Below are 23,603 nucleotides of genomic sequence, written 5' to 3' on the forward strand. Positions count from 1 at the left end.
AGATTAGACATAATGAAGGAACGTGAGTTCATCATTAGCGCTTTCAAGAGTCAATCGTGGCCGAATCATCGGTTGATCCGGCGCGATTTTATTTCGGTTAAATTCTTATTGTGCTGTAGGCAAAGCTCTCTTCAAAGCTCGGCGACACTAGATAAAGAACTAAAAAGAAGATATATATATATATATATATATATATATATATATATATATATATATATCAGCGGGAATTACGTCGTGAATATAAATAGAAATATATTCGAGATTGCGAGGAAAGATATTAATATTAATTAATTAATTATTAGTAGATTAGCATAAATATATATGTATATATCGTGTGTGATGAATTATATACTCGATGAGTAATAACAGAGTACCGAATACACTCTGTTAGCAATCATTCGTCCAACAGCTCTTTTTTTCCGCGTTTTTTTTCTTCTATTTAATTTAAATTATATTTATTGACATTAGTATTTTCTTATTTATTAGGGAAAAGCAGCGTGTATTGCGCACACATTATTATTGTAAGTCGTAACGCGTCGGTATCCTTTTCCGTGTACTTTATTTTGCGTCTCGATGAGGGAAGATCGATCGGGCTCTTGGAAGGTTCTCTATCTCACGAAGAAGCAAAGATCTTTGCTCTCTCTTTCTCTCTCTCTCTCTCTCTCTCTCTTTCTTTCTTTCGAGAAATCGTCCTGCGATGATCATGTTCCATCTATCGGATCGGTGGCGTGGGCGAGAGTCCGGGCGAATCCGGCGATGCACGCTTAGTATTGTATGTATTAATTAGTATTGTTGCGCATTTTCTTTTTTTTTAATTAGCATATCGTTGTGTCTCGTCCATTGTTTCTTTTTTTTGTCTGTATAATGTGTTGTGTACTACTACTGGCATGCGTAGTTTTTATTTGGAGATTGTTTTCTCTCGTAGAATAAGTAGTTAGTATTTAGACTACCTTTTTTATTTAATCCGCACCTCTCTTTCCTCCCCCCCCCCTCCTTCCGCTCCGTTTCCTTCATGCAGCGACACCATCGGCATTGTGCATGCGTATGTGTGTATGTATTGTTTGTTGATTTCTATATTATTTTGTGTATTTGTGGAACAAGAATCAGAGAGAAGATTTTTAAGAGATAAGAGAAAAATAAAAGCGGGAATGGAGAGTCCCGAGGGAGCGGGGCCTCTCAGGCCTCGAGATGATTAACTAGATGTATAGAAAAAAAAAAAAAAAAAAAAAAAGAGAAAGAGTAATGTAATCTATTCCCGCGCACGTCGACATGCAGAGAGTACAAATAATAATAATAATAATATTAATTATATGAATTTTAACGATATCTGCGAATAATGCGGCTTTTACAATGATTAGTCTTATATCTTATTGTTATAGTATTTGTGTACATATAGAGCATATAACGACTCTGTAAAATACTGTGATAATATTTATATATATTTTTACGTCTGTATACATAGCACGAACAGATTCACATACACAGAGAGAGAGAGAGAGACACGCACATATATATATATATTATATATATATATATATATATACATACTTTCTCGTCTTCGACAATATAGTCCCTGTAGTCGTTCGAACCTTGTCACTTGATTCTCTGTCATTGTGCTCAAATGTCACATTTTATTCTCGCGAGCCAGGTAGGTATTTTACAAAGATCTTACTTTTTTGTTTTTATACAAATCGTGCTAATTTAGATATAATTTTCGAAAGAACAAAAAATCTTTATCGATTCGAACTATAATATACGCTTTGATCTTGAAATAAATAGTAATTTTTACGGGAGATAAAATATTTGTCAAATGTTTGACGCGACACGTAAATTTTTTTTTTATACAAGACATCGTTTTTGATTAATTATTGATAATTTTTTGAAAAAAAAAAAGTGCGTTTAATCAGGTCGAGGAATTTTTTATTTTCGAGTATTTCGTATTGTTTTTCATTAAATGAATTTTTTTCTCGACGCGCGAGTTCGTCGTGTCTTCTACAATAAGGGATTTCGGTCTACGAAGATGTCGGAGTCTTATTTCGCGTTTCTCAGGCACGGACGGATATATATGCCTATTTTTGACAATCTGTTTCGGGGATATATTTAGAGGTCCAAAAACATTCCGCGATGCGCGTTAGGGATTCCTTTATTTCTAATGGCGCGTTAGAACGCGCCAGCGTGTAAGTTATATCGAGTATCATTATCACGTGGCACACAATCTCGGCAATAATTGCAACGTCGTTCGAAGTTTGAAGAACACGAAACAGATACGGGAGGAAGAAACGCAAGGTAGGTTTTGCGTTCCAATCAGGAGCGGGAATATAATCGATGGCCTTTCAACACAAGTATTCGCGGCTATTCTCTTAATGTACTCTTTACCGATTAGCTGTAATAATAATAATAATAGTAATAATAACGATACGATGTGCGCGAATGGAGATTAAGCATCGATCTTGGCGCCTAATTTTCGTGGTTTCGTAACTTCGATAATATCGATCGAAATAAAGTGCCAGATGTGTTACTATTTAATTCGTTACACACACATACGCGGTGAACACGCAAATAGCTCTTATTATATTCTTTTTTTTTTACTAGCACATAGCGTTAATAATAATTATTATTATAATACAGATTACGAATATTATGTATCTCAAAATATATAAAATGTTGATGCGTTGAATGTCTTCAAGATCTCATTTTATGTCAATCGACATGGCACTTCTTTTATTTCTGTTATCTTTTATCACTTTTCTGTCTTGTCAAACTTGTGAAAGCATCAGGGTGTCTACTACCTAAAAAAAAATCTGGGAAATATGATATTCTTTCAGGAAATTTGTTCTGTTATGTTAAGAAATTAAAGGGAATTTTCAAAGAGTTTTATTGAAACTTTTTTAAAAATTGCTTCTTTAATATTTTTATCATTATATTGCAAACAATTTGCTAATCAGCAAAGTCAATAATCATAGGGTAGAACATCTGCATGTGACTTGCGTTTTTATTGTCCTTCTTCTTAATGAAAGAATGAAAGCATTATACAAGCGAAGAAAAATGCTGATAAAAACTATTTAATTTTTTTCAATTCTAATATTCAAAACTTGAATTACTTTTCCTTTTTTCTTCTGTAATCATATCAATAAAAGACGTAATAAAAAAACACAATAATTAAACTCTCATTTCAAAGTGGCATCTAAAAATTCTTAAATTTTTGAACTGATGTTTTAACAAAAAAATTAGAGAAGCCTGCGGAAATTTACAAGAGTAGACACTCTGGAAAAGAAATAAAGGAAAGATTTACGTAGCAAACTCTATGTCTCACTTTATATGCTTCTACGATTTTCAAGAATAAAGTTAAGCGGTCGAGCATCTGACGCGTTCGTTAAAGAAAGCGTGAACCAGGAAAAACCGGAAGTAGAAATCGAAGGGTAAGAAACGCAAGCGTATGTAAACGACACGCACTTTACAGGAAATTTTTCTTTTATTCTTTTTCAACCTTCACCAAATACATCAAACGCCTATATGCGGTCTGAATTATTCTCTAAAAAAAAAAAACAAAAAAAAAAAAAAGAGGTATATTTCGATGACAAACCTCAATTCGCAAATCGTTAGAGATCGATTAATGTTTATTGCGATAATTTTCCGAGTGAAAATTTATATGGATTTTCGATCGCGTTAATTTATTCATCCTTAATGGGGAGGGGGGGGGGGGAGAGGGATACGTCTTCCCTGTTCGTTTATCAGTAGATGCGTGAACCGGTGAGTTTAACGAACACTCACGTGACCCCAGTGCCGGAAACACGCGTGGAGCTTTCGCTACCTCGGGGTCGAGGCACGATTTATGATTTAACGGAATAAGAACGCTCCGTGGAGCGCCGGGGTTGCAGACGAAGAAGGCACGCATCCAGGTGTATCGCTCCTCGCGCGAGAGAGGGGCAAAAATGAGAGAGACAGAGAGTGAGGGAAACCTCTCGAGATACCTTCACGTGCGAGAAAGATGGAGAGAGACGTACCGCACGCACGCACGCACGCACGCACGGAAGATGGAAGCGGAGTTCCATATACGGTCACCTTTGTCAAAGCCCGGTTGTCGCCATATACAGGCAATGTTCGCGATGGCAGACACTTATATAGAGTCCGACTTAAGAGTCAGGAATGTTGCTTTTTGTCGCGCCTTCTCTATACACGTATACCTGTATACACACACCGGCTCGCGGTGAAACAGCGGAGGGGTAGGAAAGTCGGTATATACGTGAACCAGTGACAGTCGGAAGCGAACGTGTGCCGGCTTTTCGAGCTTTCCAATTGGTACCACGCGCTCGCGTTCTCCAGACCCCTCTCTCTCTCTCTCTCTCTCTCTCTCTTGTAGATAATTCGACGTCCCGCGCGCGATTCGCACGCATTTGTATCGTCGACAGTTTTGCCGAATCAAACGGTAATTAGCATCAATTGCGAGATGGGAAATGTGTGCCCCCGTTTAAAAAACCACTCGACAATAGAATTTCATTGAGGAAACTCTTTTATAGTCTCTCCAAACTCTCTCTCTCTCTCTTTTTTTTTTCTCCATCTTTCCCTCGATATAAGTATCTATACGTGTCGTCGCTGAAAATTTTGTTAGAAATAAAAGTAATTAAAAAAAAAAAGATTGTCAACAAACCATAAGGATTCATTAGCGTACATTTTTCTAACATGACACTATGAGATGTATATTGTAAATTATTTTAACATAGTTTATTCAATTTATTAATTTCATTTATGCGCTGAAGATGATCAGAAAAATCTGATCGAAACGTTCGCCAGAATTGTTGTGACACCAGATTATAACTTTCAATTCAATAATTTTAATTTTATAAATAGATGCGATGTTACTACAATACTTAATCTTGTAATAAGTTACCTCTGTATATTCACATGTTATTGCTAAATATTTTATGCTTATTATTATAATATTATAGAGCCTTTACGTTACTAATTAAAAAAAGATGTTTATATAATTTTTTGCAAGAAAGAGGAGTCAGAAAATGCTATCTTTTTTCAGCTTCTTTAACAAAAGGAATTAAAGTTTGATTATATAATATTTGCAAAATGCAGGTATATAACAGTATACAGGGTGTCCGATAATAATCGCCCGACCTTTCATGGGCAGATGGAGCAAGTCAAGCTCAGTATACGCTGAACGTTTTTAATTAATATTTTAATAATTATTGCGAAAATCGCAAAATGGTAGAGGACTTTAATGTTCAGTTTGACTTGCTTCATCAGTCCTAAAGAGGTAGGGCGATTATTACCGGACGCCTTGTATATAACTCTTTAGGTTAGGTTTAGAACTCTTTAGAGAGTTCCCTCATATTTACATCACATGTAGCAAAATTAATTTCTAAAATTAATCATGATCATCATGATTATTGAAGCAGACGAAATACAGGTAGATGAAAATATATCGTAAAAAAAAAAAAAAAAAAAAAAAAAGAAAAATTCAAAGCGAGGGAAGAAAGTTTCCGCCGAGAGAGGGTCGAATTCGCGAGAGAATCTCCTCTCCTCCGCGAGTGCATCGCGCGCACTCGCGCGAGTGGAGTCTGCGAGAGAGATGTGGCCATATAAGGAGCGCGGACAAGAGCTCTCGCGCATCTCTCTCTGTCCGCTAGGTAGGTAGGTAGGTAGGTAGGTAGGTTGGTAGGTAGGTAGGTAGGTATGTACGTTTGATAGGTACGCTCTCCTCCTTGTTGCATGGTATACGTTCTTTCCTTCGTTCATTGCGACCGTTGTCCGTTACTGATTCGTCACGAAAAAACGCGAGAAAAAAGTGACGTCGCTGTCGTCCCCCCCCCCCTCCACCCGTTATCCGTCCTGCTCTTCCTCTCTCCCTCGCGGCCCCCCCCCGCCCCATCCCCCGTCATCCCTCCTCTATCTCGCCGAAAATTCGCAGGTATTTTCGATATAACCCAAGACTTACGACGCTCTTCTTGATTTCAGGAGGATGGCGGGTCGCCCAGATCTGACATTTGCGCCAACGAGAGCGACGGCGACACCAGCGACGGTGACTCTAAGGATCCTCTCAAGAATAACCATTCGGGTGAGTCTCATTATGCGCGGCCACTGTAGCGGAATGCGCAGGATAAGCCCGAAAGCTCCGTGCTTGGATTAGAAAGCCTACTCTTCATCCTTTCCTTTAAATCTCTCTCTCGTAAAAATAAATAGAAACTATATAGAAAATACTCTATATATTTAAAAAAAAAACCTAAGGGTTGTATATAGCTAGAGTATGCTAAGAGTATTACGATACACATACTCTTGTGATGGATTGAGGGGAGCGACAATTTTTTTTATCTTTGCTCTGATGCTAAATTATTTTGTGAATAGAGCTAAATATCAAATATGTCCAGAGTTTCGATAAGAAAATATTCAAGATTCAGGAAATTAAAAACTCGATAAAAAAAAGTAAAAGTTGTCGAAATAAATATATACCCATCATTTCTGATGCACATTTTGAGACTGATATATTTTTTAATAATATTATATATCCCCCGCATGTTTGGATAAAAATATATTTTTTTGTTTCGATAAAAATACGAATTTTTTCATGACAATAAATAGCTCTATATTCGATTGATTAAACAATATAAATATCCAGTATACGATTTTTAATATTTTATATACGATTGTTTAAAACGGTAGAAAATTTATTATTTACGCTCTTAAATATTCGACCAGAAAATATATATTGGATATAAAAATGACATATTTTAAATTAGATTCGATCGCGTTGATTAATGAGTTTTTTAAACGACGAGATTTATATATGGTTTCCTCAAGGAGGAAACGAAAGAACATCGGTCATATTATCGCGGAGTAAACACGTATTATTCACCACTATGCAGTCATAATTATTAACCGACCGAGTTTCTGCGAGGTTCTAGTTAGATTAAGTTCTGCGGTTACGTCGATTTTCTGTTATTATTCACATGGCCGTGATTATATTCATGATATACCTTTCGCTGTTCCAAATGGAGAACTAGACCTTCCACGTGACAAAACTAGAATTTTAGCATAGAACTCATTTTCAACCCGCGCATATGTTATATGTCAATGCATTTTCCTGTCCTTGAAAAATAACAATTATCCACGGCTTCTATCAATATCGATATCGCGAGGTAATAGAGGTAAATTAACTCTTGTAGGTTACATATTTTTTTTTCTTTGTTCTGTCATGTACGAGTCTTATCACAGTCTTTACAGCTGTCTCAGAGTGCTTGACAAAATGTACAAAAAAAATTTATATATCTTTCTTGACGGCTGTAGAAAATGATCATGTACCCAACAAAAGTTAAAAAAATAATATTTTGAATATAAGTTAATATTTACAAACAAGCAACTATCAACTTGCCGAATAAGAGCCCCGACATTTTTTTCTCACCCACCCGTCTCTTTAGGGGAGGTAAAGAGGGGTTATAGAATTCTCAAAAATGAGAATCTATTTCTTGGTGAAATGCATCAAGTAAAATACGTGCCCTGTGAACGTTTCAATTTTCAGAGAAAAATATAATTTCTAATAAATTTACGCATCAACATCCGCGTACGGCTCTCACTTCGCCAAGTTGATAGTTGCTTGTTTAAAAAAATAAACGTTAAACATTTTTTTTATCGCTCAAAGCCTACGGGATATTGTCAAAATATCGACGGGTCAAAATGATGTGACCTTTAAGGGTTTAAGGAAGAACAGTTTAGCGCGTTAACAGGTCGTCCTCCCTCGCGACATTCGATGCTAATCACGTTCAATTGTCGCCGATACCATTTGCGTCGCGCTTGACCTCATCGCGCGGCTGATAATGAACAGCTGTTCAGGTAAGTCAGTAGACAAGTAAACACATCCACGCCGGTGGAGCCGCGAGGAGGTCGACACTTGACGAGGGAGAGGATACCGAAGGAACGAAGCGTGAGAAAAAGGTGGGAGAGAGATAAAGGAGAGGAGGAGGAGGAGGAAGGGGGGGAAGGGAGAAGGGAAGGGGAGAGGACGCGATTTTAAAATGCGAAAGGCGTGCGAGCGATGACGGGGTTATCCGTGTAGGGAGCCCGTAAGGAGTCGCTTACGGCCGGCGATGACCAAACTTAGACGACAACCGTGCTGCCTAACTGGGAAGTAGGATCCGGTCGAAAGCCGCCGCCGAGAAACGGCACGGCGGTGCAGGTGTACACATAAATATCGATGCTAATGTGTCGCGTGGATGCCATTCTATCGCGCCGGCCTTTTTTTTTTTTCCCCCCTCGCGATCACCGCTCCAATTCGATAATAATCTCACCGGTTGTTACGCCCCTCCGTATGTATATATATATATATATATATATATATATATATATATTCGCGAGAGAGCGAACAAATGTATAATACATCCCTACGGTATATAACGAAAGCGCGCGAGGTCCCATTATCATGAGCGAATGGATGGACGTTCGCCGTGCGAGTCACTTTTAATTAGGAGCGTTTGCTCGTTCGAATGCAGAAAGCGTACGCGAGAGACATTACGATTTGTTTTTTCTTTTCGTATGTGTGTGTGTGTTGGTCTGCGTGTATGTATATGTTGTATGTACATACATGCATCCTACGGTTGTTTCCGAGAGAGTTTTTGGATGCACTTCTGACAGACGCACTTCACACCGACTTAACGAGCACTAACTATAAAGAGAGATGTGTATTTTATAATGACTTTCTGAAGACTAATAGATCCGTAGTTGAATATGTAAGGTAGAAGGAAATGTTTGCTCTACTAACACATTGTTTGTTAGTTAATCTTTAAATATGCACATCTCTCCCTTGGATTCAAGTATTTATTATCGGTATCGATATATTGAATATAATATCTCTTGGAAGGCTTTAATATATATTATTTGTATAAAAATAATTAAATGTAAATTTTAATTATGTATATTTATGTAAAATAAATTTATATAAAAATTTATATAAAATATGTATATTTATATAAAATGGTATCATATATGTCGCAAGTCAATTCAGATCAGTTTGAAAAGTATCAAGATAATCTCGCGTGAAGATCTTCGAAGGAGAGATTACATTTTTATTTTTTAATTATATTACATTTCGTACCAATAATTTGGTCCTTGAAAACTTACCGTATATTTTTCTGAGAAATATGCATATCTATAATTTATGTTAAACGTGGAGATTCGGTGAATCAGAGCGCAGATTCGCACCTGGGTGGTCTGAATTGAAGTCTCCGCTCGACCGCCATTCCTAAGTTTTTCTCATAGCGTATACATCTATACCAACGGAGAGAAAAACGAGTATAACGTTATGTCGAATGACGCATTTCGCAATTTCGATACAAATAAGGGAGATATACATAATATCTCTCTCCCTACATCTTACATTCCCATATCCCATCCATTAAAGTCTATTCAATACATATAACCAATTGGGAAGGATTTATTTTTCTCGTATTAGAATTAAAAATATATCTACACGGAAAAAAAAGAATATTCTTATTTTGACAATATCTTTAGTTTCAAAATGTAAATCTTGAAATGAGATTATAGTGCGTTAAACAAAGAAAATTTACTTGGATCAAGACATTTTATATAGTTTAACCAAGAAAAATATATTCTTGTTATTTAAGAATAATTTTCTTGAATGGAGAGGAAAAAATGTTGAAAAGAAAATAACACATGGTCAAATCGAAGATTATAATTTTCTTAGAGTTAAAATAATTATTTTATCCTTGAAATGACAGCTGTAATATTGAAATAAGATTATAATATTGTTGAAATTTAAGATTTTTAAATTATTCCAAGAAGATTATAAATTGATGCGTATATATGAAACAATAAACGCATTCACATGAATATATATAAGTTTTGATTTGACACTTTTTTTCTGTGTATTCGAACCGCGAATTTTATACATACAGGGTTTTCAAAAAGTCCGGAAACGGTCGAATATCTCGGAAATAAAGCATTTTAAAGAAAAATGTTTCAAATAAAAGTTGTTTGGTTCGAAAAGCATCATAAAATGATGTCATTGGTTTGACCTTGGATAGTCGTTTAAAGGTTATATGGAGGTCACCTTGAATTTCTTAAATAGGACACCCTATATATTTTCACATATTCTTGTAGCTTATCTCGAGAACTTTCCAAAACACTATAATAAAATATTTTTTCATTAAGTATTTTTCGAGTTATGAGGCTTCAAAGTTGCAGTATTTTGACATCGAGTACGAAATATCTCGTAAAATATTAATTTTTCGATTTTTTTTAAGAAACAACCATGTATTTTTTTATGATTGTTATTATGTGCTAAAAAGTATTAAAATAAGATAATCGAAAAATTAATATTTTACGAGATATTTCGTACTCGATGTCAAAATACTGCAACTTTGAAGCCTCATAACTCGAAAAATACTTAATGAAAAAATATTTAACTACAGTGTTCTGGAAAGCTCTCGAGGTAAGCTACAAGAATATGCAAAAATATATAGGGTGTCCCGTTTAAGAAATTCAATGTGACCTTCATGTAACCTTCAAACGACTATCCAAGGTCAAACCAATGGCATCATTTTATGGCGCTTTTCGAACCAAACAACCTTTATTTGAAACATTTTTCTTTAAAATGCTTTATTTTCGAGATATTGTATATTCCCTCGCGATAAAAATTTCACCCTCGATCACAATCGATCGCCGCCGTCAGACGTCACTCACACGCTCAATTCCTCTTTGATTTCCTAGGAAATGTGCCTTCGTTCTCTGCAGGGATTATGTACCAGATGCCTCAGAGTGTCATTTATTCGCCCAGTCCAGGGGTCTTGCTCGGCATAGGACAAAACGGGCAACCAGTGCAAATATCGCAAGACGGAGGTAGGTTCCTCTCTCTCTCTCTCTCTCTCTCTCTCTCTCTCTCTCTCTCTCTCTCTGTCTGTCTCTCTTTCTCTTCCTTTTTCTCTCTTTTTGCCGCTGCGAAGAACGTACGAGATTTTTACGCAATTTATCGCGCCGTACTCATTTCGAAATGTCATTACGCGAAGAATTTCGAGCACAATTTGAAAAGTTGGTTTTACAAACTCGACAAGCTCGACGGATTCGCTTGGAAATCGCTCGCGCGCTTCTCCAACTCATCTGATTCACCGGTAACATCCGGAGGAATAATTGCGTAGATTATGACTAATGATTTTGCATAATTGATCGCGTTATAGGCGATGGAGCGTTAAAATAACTCTGCATTTTATATATTTTATTTCTTTGAGGACGGCTTTTTTTTTTTTAAATAAAACATACAAAATTTCTAAAGAGTACTTATTTAATGAAAATAAATATGGTTTTGATAAAAAATTAATTGAAGTATGATATTCCTTGAAGCAATCAGTTACAAAGAGACATGTTACATTCATACCTTGACTCTGAGTTTTTTCTTTTTTTTTTTCTCGACTGACTGGTTATAAGCAACATATTTTCTTTATTTGTTTTCTTTTTTTACTGGCAAATTGAATAAGAGAAGGAAAATATCTATCAATCTTTTCAGATGTTTTTCTATATTTATTTTTCTTCCGGTTCCGATTGATACGTTGAATGATAATTTCTCTGATTAATTGAATTCTGAAATCATCAAATTGATTTCAATTTTAGAAAACTTTAAATTTTAGAACAGAAATTAATGAGAAATATGAAAAAATGCGATTTATTGATGAAAATTAAAAATTTATACGTATTTATATATAGGGTGTCCTCTAATTGGTGAAAAACCTGCTAATGGTAGATTCTTGAGATCATTTGGAGACGATTTTCTTTCAGCGAAAATATCGAGGGACATCATCATTTTTTGCAAATTATTGATACCTCGACATTTTTTCTGAAGAAAAATCATCTCTAAATGATCTCAAGAATCTGCCATTAGCAGGTTTTTCACCAATTACGGGACACCTTATATATTTGTATATTTAAGTTTATCGTGCTCAAAGAGTTAATATTTATATGAGATCAAATAGGAAACAATAATACCCGTATTCATAATCTTTCCTTATCTTAAGGGCGGAGAAAACCTTCATGAAAGATTCCTTGAATATCCAAAGGTCTCTTTATTTCACAGCTGGACCTCGAGTCTTCCTTCTAAAAGGAAGGAATATTTTAGGGATTTTTATTAGTGATTTTTAGCAGCACCCTTTTATGATATTCGTTACTAATTCCAAATATGCAAACTTTCTTGAATTTAATGATTAATTAAATAATAATTAATAATATTAATAATAATATATTATTATTAATGACAATAATTTATAATAATTTATAAATATTAATTAATAAATAATTAATTTAATTTAATATTAATAAGGAAGCTCGTAACCTTCCTTGAAATAAGAGAGCCAATAAGGTTCCTTGTTTGATGAAGGAGGGTTTATGAAACGTGGACTGAGGAACAAGGAATCCTTATTCCTCAAGGAAGCAGGACTATGAATACGGGTCTAAATCACGAATTGCTCTGATTTGTTTATAATTTTTCTGTTTTTCTTTTCACGCGAATGCACGTCGAAAGTATAGAAAAAGTCGTAAGAGGCGTAAAAAAAAAGAAGATAACGTCCAACAAAATTCCGCGATGATGGAATATCTCATTCGCGCTCTTTTCCCTTGTAACTTCCTTATAGGTACAGTGACATCGGTAGCAAACTCGTCACAATCGAGCCAACCGTTTATCACAATACCGCTGAACGTGGCGATGAGCGCGGCGGGATTGTCCTTACCGGTGACCTCCAGGATGGCCTCCAGGTCGCCCACGACGACGACGACAACGACGTTGTCCACCTGCGGCGACTTGCCATCCGATCTGAGCAAGGATCGAGAATGACGGACGGGAGAGCCTTTTGATGAGCGGAACTTCCGACGACGATGATGAAAGTAGTAGTAGCTGAGTCTCCCGTTGTGCTAGAGGCGAAAATCGCGTTTGTAAGCGACTCGCAGATATCTCCGGACTCGCGCGATATGTATTTGCATGCCCGGTATAACATCGGGACGAGTAATCGCGGAATTTTCGAACGGAGTTCAGAGCGACTACGATTCACCACAACCTGGGATTCTTCGCTCCCTTTCGTTCTTTCGTTTCGAAAAAAATTACAAATGATAAGAATAGGATCGACGAGATCGATATTCACGCATTTGCCGACTAGTAACAGATTATAAATAAATGAAAATAAATGCGAAATTAAATAAATTGATGACTAAATAAAAACAGTGTTCTTAAAGAGAATAGAAAGATCGAGTAATGAACTTCCTATGAAATAAAAAAAAATATATATATATATATTTGATTGTGAGATTATGTGCGATCGCTATCGTATATAATACTCCTAATTGTACTCCTAAATGTCTAAATGATCGCAATAAAAAATGCCGTTCTTCATGCTCCAAGACGGGCTATAGTATTCCGAGAATACTCACTGCCAATTATGTGAGACTGACATCGCATACGAATTCAATACTCATCCCTTTTTAAACAGTCGCTTTTGTTTTTCGATATATAATAATTAATTAATTTGCCATTCAGAATTTTTTGAATTATTCCATAAGAATTGGTTTGCTTTAGATATCGAAAATATATAATTCAAATAAATTATTACAGCAAATCGTACTATAATAATAGAATATTATCAAAATCTTAATATTTATTATATTTTAAAATACTTGTTTTCAATATATAAAAATTAGCGTAATGCCCTGATTTAACATTTTTGATTAAAAGTTTTTCAATTAAAATTATTACAAAAATTATAAAAAGTTTTAATTAAATTGGTTTCATAATTGTATTATTGTTACTTATCAGCGTTATTCCTATATTCTCTGAGATATCACATTCATATTAAATACTCATCATTGTAAATATAGAAAAAATTTATTATGCACTTTTATGTTGTATTATCTCGTAATGATCAGAAAAAAATTCAACTCAGGAAAAAGGCAGTAGTTCTTTAATTAATCCTTGAATTATTGATTTTCTTTATATATTGTGAACGCTAGATAGTGTGTATTAATTTTATATGTTTGTACTTGACGCGTTTAATAAAATTACAAGTGAATTATGAATCAAAATATATGCTTAAACAAAATATAATGTTAAATTAATGTTATAATTTCTTTTTTTACGATTTAGTGTATCCAAAATAAATATTTCCCAACATCAATTGAAATTGTTGAAAGAAAAAAGCCGATATCTATTAAAAATTTTAAAAAATAGTATTCCGAGTATACTCTGCATACTTTTTGGTAGAAATGTCTTTAGAGTATAATTTGCACTCTAATTAATCTGCAAGAAAAATTTAATGCATTAAAAATAAAAAGATCTTACAATGTAAATGTATATTTTTTCAAGAAAATATTCACGTTATGATCAATTTTTTTTATTGATATTATATTTGCGTCAAAGCTTCACATAAATATCATACAGATTGCAATTTCAATGTTTAAATGGTACACTTTATAGTAATATTTGCGTTGAGTTACAAGTACCATAAGTACGCAATCTAGTTGTGGTAAAAAAAAATTATGCGTTTAATATAGCGCATTATAACGATTATTTCATCGAAATGTGTGTTCTTGACAAATGTTGTATAATAATATTGTTAAGAGGATTGTAAATTCTCCAACGAATATTCTGCCAACGATTAGTGCCAATATGTGAATTCTGTTGTCTGTAGATTTTGCAAAAAATTCGATATGCGCTAACTACATCAATATTTTTTATCGTCCTAAAACTAGGTTGCATGTTTTTTTCATAAATACGAAAAGGAGAATCTGTCAAAATTAAAATTATGTGCGCTAAATCAAGTTAATCCTTGCTTTGATTAAATTTTTATATAATACAATTAAATATTAACGTAATGTAGAATAAATGTTCATAGATTTTTCTTTAACCGCGATGTTTTTTGTTTTTAATTTTTCAAATTTAAAATTTGACTTTTATAAAAATCATTTCTTATTGAATCTTTATCGGAAAATTAATGATTTTCACAAAATAAAAATTAATGATTTTCACAAAATGAATGGCTATTTCATTCTTGCGCTCATAGCTTTAATTGTTCAACTTTAATATATCTATACGTTACAAGAATATAAATGAATTTTATATAACGTCATATCACTGTTATTAATCATCATTTTTATTTACAATTGATGATTTGAATACTTGTAAGTAGATTTTAGATAAATCCTTTATCACGATATGTATTAAAAATATTTAAAAAATGTACTATTATCTCGAAGAATAGTCAGAAAATCTTTACGCGATATACAACTTCAATTTATCTTCGGATCGAAATCAGATCTTTAAGAAAATACACAGTTATTGTTAAATTAGCGAAATTAATCGACAGTGATATCTGATTTGCGAAAGAACAATGTACATCTTAATTGTTATGCAGAAATAAAATATTGTAGTTCTCATAAATCTGCATAAAATGTAGCACAATGCAAATTCGAGAGATAAAAGTATACTTGATGAATATAAACATACCGCAAAGAGGACTTGAGATTGCATTTCTGCGATGTATGATCTCGTAATAGATCATTTGTACAAAACGTACACATTTTGTACCAATCGTTATGAACGATTACAATTGCGGTACAATCTTGATGAAATTGTAAATTTACAAGACAGAGAGAATCTGTCATGACAACAAGTACATGTATTATATATGCCAAAATGTGCAATATTAGAAAGAACTCAAGTCAAATATAAAAAAAGCAATTATTATTATTTATTGTTAGTAGAATTCAGCGTAATTTTTTTAGCTCGCGTTATACTATGGTAGTGTGAATAAAATAAAGTAAAATATTATTTATAAACGAAATACAAATAGTTTTTAATAATAAAGCTTGGGAGAATATTTAAATAATTATATTATTATTACAGATTATATTATTAGATATCTAGAATTAATAATAATAATTATTATTATTTAAATCATTTCTCTCATTAAATTATTAATTATATAGGCTTGAAAAGAATCCGTTTGCATGTGTACTTAAGCAATCCTTTATGGGATTCTATGAAAACTGTACGGAAACTATTAGAGATAATGAGAAATTTTCCTTTTGTTTTATTCATACTACTCGCTTGTTTATGGAAACTTCGCATCCACGGTTTTTATGTGTATACTTTTCGATTTGTATTTGACTCTACTTTGCTTTAATAATAATATGCGATAAGTTAAAAAATTTTGTTATTGAATACTTTGCGAATTGATGAAATTATTACACAATTCAACGATGTCTAAAATTTCGTCGAACAGCTCGTGAGTGTCTTAATTACACCGATTTTTTTCAGGATACAATGTATAAAATATGTACGAATTGAGAGCGAAGAATCCCATGAGAGACGAGCAATAACGTGTATATTATGTTACTTTACCTATATTTTATATATAAATATTATATATACATAGAGAGGTATATGTATGTATATATATATACATATATAGATTATAACTTTTTTATTACTTCTGTACCGAAATATTGCAGCGTGAAGAGTGTTTGTAACAGAATGTCGTAACGAATGAAAAACAAAAATATATAAATCCACGTGCCACTGAATCCACGTGTCACTGCGTTTCTTTTTTTTTGTTTTTTTTTTACACTTAACCACAGACTTCTATATATTATATATTAGACCACTAACAGCGATACTAAAAATGATATAAGGACAGCCATATCTAACGGGGTAGAATATATATATATATATATAGAGAGAGAGAGAGAGAGGTTGAGCAGTCAAGTATATGCTACAAGTAATTGGCATATTTCTTATTTATATGTGCACTTGACTTTTTCACTGTTTTTATTTTATTTTAAAATGTTCACTCTCGGAAATTTTATTAAGAGACACACAGTATACTAAATTCTGCTTAATTAAATATGACTGTCCTTGCATCGCATTTCATCGTATGAGGTTTACATGTGTTAGCGGTCTAGTATTTACATTATATATATAAATCTGTGATTGTAACAAATAAAAAAAAACAAAACTATATAAATCCACGTGTCATTGCGTTTTCTCTTTTTTTTTACACTAACTCATAAATAATAATCGCGTTGATTGTGTGCTATTGTTGAAATTGTTGCGGAGTACATGGGTGAAGAAAGAAGAAACGAAGAAAAAAATGAAATACAGATTATATACGAAATGTAACTTATCTCAAATTTTTTCTGATGAATTATATTTTACGCTTTCCCCTGATATTTTTTTTATATGTAGAAAAAAATGAGCTTTCCTAATAAAATATTGAAAAAATTACAGCGTCCAACTTGATATATTTAACTGAAAAAATGTAAATTTATATTGTTGAATATTTTATAAGATATTAAAATTAATTTAATTACTTTTATAATTTTAAAATTATTTAACAATTTAATTAATTCAGTTTTTAAAGTTATTTATAATATAAAATTAGATTACGAAATTAAGAGTAAACAAAGTTATTAAATTTCTTAAATTTTTTAGATTAATGAAAGAGAGATAAAGGAAAGATATATATATCGTACTCCACGATAGATTACTATTATTTAATCTTTCTGATATCAATGATAACGTTGAGTAGAAACAAGCGTTCTATACATATATTTTTCAAGATAAATTAATACTAAAATTAATATAATTAATTTCAATTTCATACATTTTATTTTTACCTATTTTATTTCTCGATGATTTGCTCTTCGTAATGAGATCCGATCGCGATAATAACCGGCTAATTTTGTTTACAATATGTTCCCAGGTAGCAAGCACACGACGTTTTGACGTCAAAATATGGTCAGTTTGAACCAAATATGATGTAATGTAATGACGTAAAAGTGACGGACTAATGTTCCAGACCGATGACGACATTTCAAGACGTAAAAAAGACGTGACTTCATGACCATTTTAGATAGTGACGTTTTAATGATATTTGATTATGAATTCATAAAAAATGAAAAATTCATTCACAAATATTGAATTTGTTAATGAAACTTTTCACGTCAGAGGAAAAGATTCATGATCAAATTATAGAGGAAATTCATGTTAGGGCCCTGAGATATAGAGAATTATGAATATCAAAATTGTTTTAATAATTTAAGATATTACAAAAAATCAAATGAGCTTTTAGTTAAAAAATAGTAATACTTGGCGATTTATAATAATAACTTAAGAATCACGATATTATGACGTTTTTTGGCAACATCATAAGATGTCACAAAAAAGACGTTTTAAATTTGGTCACGTGACGTTACACTGAACCAAAAATGACCAGTTTTCGACGTCAAAATGACATGTGCTTGCTACCTGGGTTCTCTACAATTTTTGATTTGTACCCTGCGATAGCTCGCGCGGCGATTGGCCAGCCTGGGGAATAAACGTCAGTAAACGCAGTTATGTACCGTCATGGCGACGCTGCCGCCGCGGAAAAATCCGACTCCAACGAAAATTTCGAAACAGCATTTGACACCGTTGCAAACGCTCCTGCAGTTGGGTTTCCCGAAACACCGGGCGTACGTATGGCCGTGTGACATAAAATCATGTTTAAGTGACTGTTACATGGCGTGTTGTCGACGCGTGTGGCTTGTTCGTTGTAAACAAACAGCTGTCAAACGGGGCCTTGAGTAGCGCTATTTCGCATTATTCTCTCTCGATCGAGCACAATTTATGCTTAAATTCTGATATTTAAATTCTGAAACAAACTGTCCTTGATGCTTCAATGAGTCGTATTGCTTCCAATTTTATTTAAGTTGCTTTCTCTTTAAAATACTTCTATCTCTTTATCTCTAAATAATCTCTGCTTTGGATAAATAAATTTGTCTATCCCTCCCTCCAATACTATATATATACAGATTTTTTATATCTGAATATTTAGAAAAATATTATAATGATTTATTGCTGATTTTGATACTTATATTAAAAGTATTATATTCAATATTGATCTTGGTATTGTACATTTTTAGTGAAAGGGCATTAGCTGCAACTGGATATCGTGGTGTACAATTAGCGTCAGATTGGCTGCTGGCACATGTGAGGGATCCAACTTTAGATTCTGATACACAACGGCAATATGTTTTGTATGCTTGTCCAACGGGATCATTAGCTGAACAACTCGAGTTGTTTTGGTCAGAAAGTAAAGAGCTAGGATGGAACGGTGCTCATAGCTTTATACCACATATTACCCTCGTCTCCTTCTTCAATGTAAAATCTAATTTTACTCATCTGAAAACAAAATACAAAATATTTTATATACTTGATATTTTTAAATCTAATTTTACTTATCTGAAAAAAATACAAAATATTTTATGTACTTGATATTTTTAAATTTACATGAATATATTTGAATATATATTTCATCATTTTCACATATTTTTGCAGGCCCCTGATGAGCTTACAGAGGAATTAGTAAGTGCTCTTGAGAATGTGGTTCATAAAGATGGAATACATGAACATATCGAGCTAGAAGCATATGTGTCGCCTAATTTTATGGGCCTTTTCGTCAAGGATGTAAATGCGGAAGGATTAAAAAACATTGCTGTTCGCTATGTCAATAAAATCACCGCACTAGGTATCACTGCCGAACCGCAAACGAAGTCTTTGCATCTTACGCTGGCTTACCAGTTCCCCAGCAATTTATTTCAGTCCCTTCGTTCGATGGTCGAGAAACTAAGGCCTAACACGCCGGCCAACTGGGAACTTAGATTATACTCGAGAGATTCGAGATTGCAGAATTTACATGTGCATAAAGTTACGCACGCCCATGTACCCCGGGAACACGATGAATTAGAGTTAAGAGTAGGAGATTACATTTACGTTCCAGAGGGAGCATGTAGCACATCCACGGACGGCTGGGTAGAAGGTATCTCTTGGTTGACGGGGATATCGGGTCATCTCCCTTTGAATCATACCAAAAGGACTGCAGAATCGGATTCGTGGACATTGCACACTACCGTGCCGATCACCGACAATAAATGCGAGAGCGCGGAAGAGGAGGAGATCCCGAAAGTCAGAAGACCACCGCCGGTTCTGTCTCCAAACGATTCCATCGATACACCTGATGGAATTCCCATCGCCGACGAGCCAGTAATTATTTCTGAAAAAAGAACCTTGCCTCTTGTCATATAATCATTGATGAATTTATAACATATAATTTCCAAATGTTTTCAGATGGCAGCATCAGAAGCACCTCAAACACCGTCCAGAGAGATCTTTATATGTCGACATGGCGAAAGAGTGGACTTCACTTTTGGCACGTGGATTCCGTATTGTTTCGAGTCGAACGGCTCCTATGTGCGCCGTGACTTGAATATGCCCAAGGAAGTACCATCCAGGAATATCCAGGACTTTCAAAACGACAGCCCATTGACCACCGTAGGCGAGATGCAGGCGAGTTTGGTAGGCGAAGCCATGAAGTCGTCCAGTATTAAGATTGACGTGGCCTTCACGTCGCCGTCGTTGCGTTGCGTCCAGACGCTCGCTCATATTCTAAAGGGACTCGAGTCCGACATCCCGGTCAAAGTAGAGCCAGGTCTGATAGAGTGGTTGGCATGGTATCCGAACGGCATACCTGTCTGGATGACTTCCGAGGAGTTGGTAAAGGCGGGTTTCAATGTGGATCTCGATTATGATCCGATCGTGAAAGCTAAGGAGCTCCCTCCGAAAGAAAACGCTGCGCAATATTATGAACGCAGTTATGAGCTAATCAAAAAGATCATAGAGAATACGGTCGGTAATATTTTAATAGTGGCGCATGCAGCTTCCCTGGCAGCTTGCACTAGACAATTGACTGGTGGTAGGATACCTCCGGCAGCTGAAGTAACTAGATTAGTTCAAAGGGTACCTTATCTAGCGTGTTTGACTGCGCGTCAAGATATTGACGGCTGGCAACTCCATCCACCTCCCTTTCCACCGATCACTCATACCAGCAATAGCAGATTTGATTGGAAGGTTCTAATGTAATAATGTTATGCGCGAGATTCTAATGTAATTAATGTTTAGCTTTTGTTGAGGAAGACGTTTTACACAAAACATATATATATATAATATATATGCAAAAGACTGTTATATAATGCAATGAATTTTTATGCAGGGCTGTATCCAGTGGTAGTGACATTGAAACAACAGTATTCAACGAATCAAAAAAAAAGTTCTGGAAGGATATATTTGATGATATACAAGATATGATTAAAACAAAAAGCATGACCTAGTCGATTGTTTTCGACAGTTAAAAAAAATATACAAAAATATTTATTTCCTTAGAGAATAATATACGGGTATTGAAGTATAGTTTTATCCCTTAATGATTATATAGAATACAAATACTAGCCAAAATGTTATTATTGGTATATATCATATATACCAATTTCTGCAAAATATCTAATATATACATGTATGACATACTAGTCTTGATTGGACATATTTTCTTGCCAAATCTTGGATAAGGCACTAAATAAATTAAAAAATAGTTTAATATTTTAAAGTAACATACTTTTTCCGATTTTAATATTCATATAACTATTTATATTTCTCTCCAACATATTAGAGTAGAAGTACAGAGAAGGCGATAAGATGTAGTGCATATTATTCGTGATTTTCTGTCAATAGAGAAATATTTCCATGCGAGCTTTATCAACATTTCTTGAAAATTTTAGAATTACGACATGTCAATTAAATATGACATTAAATCTAATTTAAAGATATCAGCATTGCATCGCAAAAAATTGATGCGTAGAATAATAGTATAGTTATAGTTATTGTTATTGATGTTACCTTTTTGTTTAAATAGAGCCATAACTTGGCAAGTATTGAAAAGAAATGTAAAGAGAGATCTACATGTTATATGGATATATATATATAGATATTTTATTAAATATATGTTACAATCTGTAATATATATTAGATATATATATATATATATATATATATATATATATATATATATATATATATATATATTGTATAAATTATATATTATATAAATATTATATAATTAAATACTTGATTTTTTCTCTACATTTGCATGTTATAAATTTATTGAAATATGAATATACAATTTCTGACAATGTACAAAAATATGCTATATACAAAAGGAGTTATTAAAATATAACAAGGTTTAAAAACTTTTTAACATACTTTTTATAATTGCCCTATAAAAATTGGTTAAATGTGGCCGCTTTCTTTCAATTTGCCTATTAAGGTGTCGACGTCCGGTAATATGGCACCAGCTTGCCTAACTGGTGGGTCTTCTACCGAAAGTATTTCGATTCTCGGCGTTATATCTACTCCAAGATCTTTTGGAGTAACCTTCTTAATGGTTTTTTTTTTAGCCTTCATAATATTCGGCAAAGTTGCGTAACGCGGTTCGTTCAAGCGAAGATCGGCGCTCAAGACTGCAGGAGTTTTCATCTTGATTACCTCCAATCCACCATCAACTTCGCGTGTAATAGTCAATTCACCGTTATTGTTCTCAACCTGAATAAAAAAAGAAAGAATAAGACATTGACATAATAAAGTAAAATTTTCTTGTTTTTTACCTTACTGCAAAATGTTCCAGCTGGCCAATCTAAGACACCGGCAGTCATTTGTGCAGTCTGATTGTTATCATCATCTATGGCTTGTTTACCAAGTATCACCAAATCTACTTTCTCTTCTTGTGCCAATTTTGCCAATATCTTTGAGACATGAATGGGTTGCAACGTTTGATATTCAGGGCCAGATATTTCTACATGAATTCCACGATCTGCACCCATGGCAAGCGCAGTCCTAATTGTATCCTGCGACTGAGTTGGTCCACAGCTGACTGCTATCACTTCTTGGGCAATTTTCTTTTCTTTCATTCTGACTGCTTCTTCTATAGCTATCTCATCGAAAGGGTTCATCGAGTGTTTAACGCCATCCGTAATCACTCCAGACTTATCTGGTTTGACACGAATCTAAAAATGTCAGTTGAAGAAATGTAAGAAAATGAATCTTTTTATTCAAATTTTATAGATGCATTCGTATCTTAGTTTAGCATAAAGAAATATCTATTGTGTTATAATTTTAAGGATTAAGATTTTTTTCTTGTGTATATTTTATTAAAGAACTTAAAATATATATATATATATATATATATATATACATTATATATATATATATATATATATATATATATATATATATATATATATATATATAATGTATGTGTGTATTATTTAATTTATATATATATATATATATATATTTAAATATATAATATTAAATATATAATTTACATTATAAAAATTAACAAATATATAACATTAAATATACATATTAAATACAATATACAACATATTAAATATATATATATATATAAAAATTAAATAAACACACACATATACACACAGCATATACATATTTATATATATTTACCTTCACTGCATAGTCTATTACTCTTTTTACTCCTACAAGTACACGTGCCATTTTTGCTCAATAAAGATACGCAACTATTCAATTATTTTTAATAAAATGTCAATGGTAAGCTTATTTTCTTCGTAACACCCTCAAACGTGGCTCAAAGTCCAAAGTCTGAATTATTTTGTCAGATTAATTATAACCCAAGTAACATTGCTACCAACTTAAAAATATCATAAATCTA

General features: G+C 33.4%; 3 protein-coding genes across 4 annotated transcripts; 2 read left to right on the forward strand and 1 right to left on the reverse strand.

Moving 5' to 3' along the window:
• The first annotated feature begins 1,279 nt into the window (after nucleotides 1-1,279).
• LOC140676572 (uncharacterized) lies at nucleotides 1,280-13,699 on the forward strand. The gene is made up of 4 exons (XM_072911751.1): nucleotides 1,280-1,648; nucleotides 5,965-6,064; nucleotides 10,726-10,854; nucleotides 12,633-13,699. Exons 1-4 carry the CDS (start codon nucleotides 1,622-1,624, stop codon nucleotides 12,830-12,832), a joined length of 456 nt encoding a protein of 151 aa, XP_072767852.1. The 5' UTR covers nucleotides 1,280-1,621; the 3' UTR covers nucleotides 12,833-13,699.
• A 4,642-nt stretch (nucleotides 13,700-18,341) lies between these two features.
• Epp (Ecdysteroid phosphate phosphatase) lies at nucleotides 18,342-21,826 on the forward strand. 2 transcript variants are annotated; one of them, XM_072911732.1, is made up of 5 exons: nucleotides 18,342-18,498; nucleotides 18,949-19,186; nucleotides 19,364-20,068; nucleotides 20,153-20,932; nucleotides 21,075-21,826. In XM_072911732.1, exons 1-5 carry the CDS (start codon nucleotides 18,392-18,394, stop codon nucleotides 21,090-21,092), a joined length of 1,848 nt encoding a protein of 615 aa, XP_072767833.1. In that variant the 5' UTR covers nucleotides 18,342-18,391; the 3' UTR covers nucleotides 21,093-21,826. The 2 variants fall into 2 exon arrangements, with proteins under 2 accessions (XP_072767833.1, XP_072767832.1); XM_072911731.1 differs by having other exon boundaries at nucleotides 18,356-18,609.
• A 179-nt stretch (nucleotides 21,827-22,005) lies between these two features.
• On the reverse strand, nucleotides 22,006-23,554 carry Etfb (Electron transfer flavoprotein beta subunit). The gene is made up of 3 exons (XM_072911471.1): nucleotides 23,378-23,554; nucleotides 22,519-22,917; nucleotides 22,006-22,456 (listed from the first exon to the last, which is right to left on the reverse strand). Exons 1-3 carry the CDS (start codon nucleotides 23,426-23,428, stop codon nucleotides 22,145-22,147), a joined length of 762 nt encoding a protein of 253 aa, XP_072767572.1. The 5' UTR covers nucleotides 23,429-23,554; the 3' UTR covers nucleotides 22,006-22,144.
• Nucleotides 23,555-23,603: the final 49 nt, after the last annotated feature.

Source organism: Anoplolepis gracilipes, chromosome 2 (genome assembly GCF_047496725.1).
Source record: "Anoplolepis gracilipes chromosome 2, ASM4749672v1, whole genome shotgun sequence".
Taxonomy (NCBI): domain Eukaryota; kingdom Metazoa; phylum Arthropoda; class Insecta; order Hymenoptera; family Formicidae; genus Anoplolepis; species Anoplolepis gracilipes.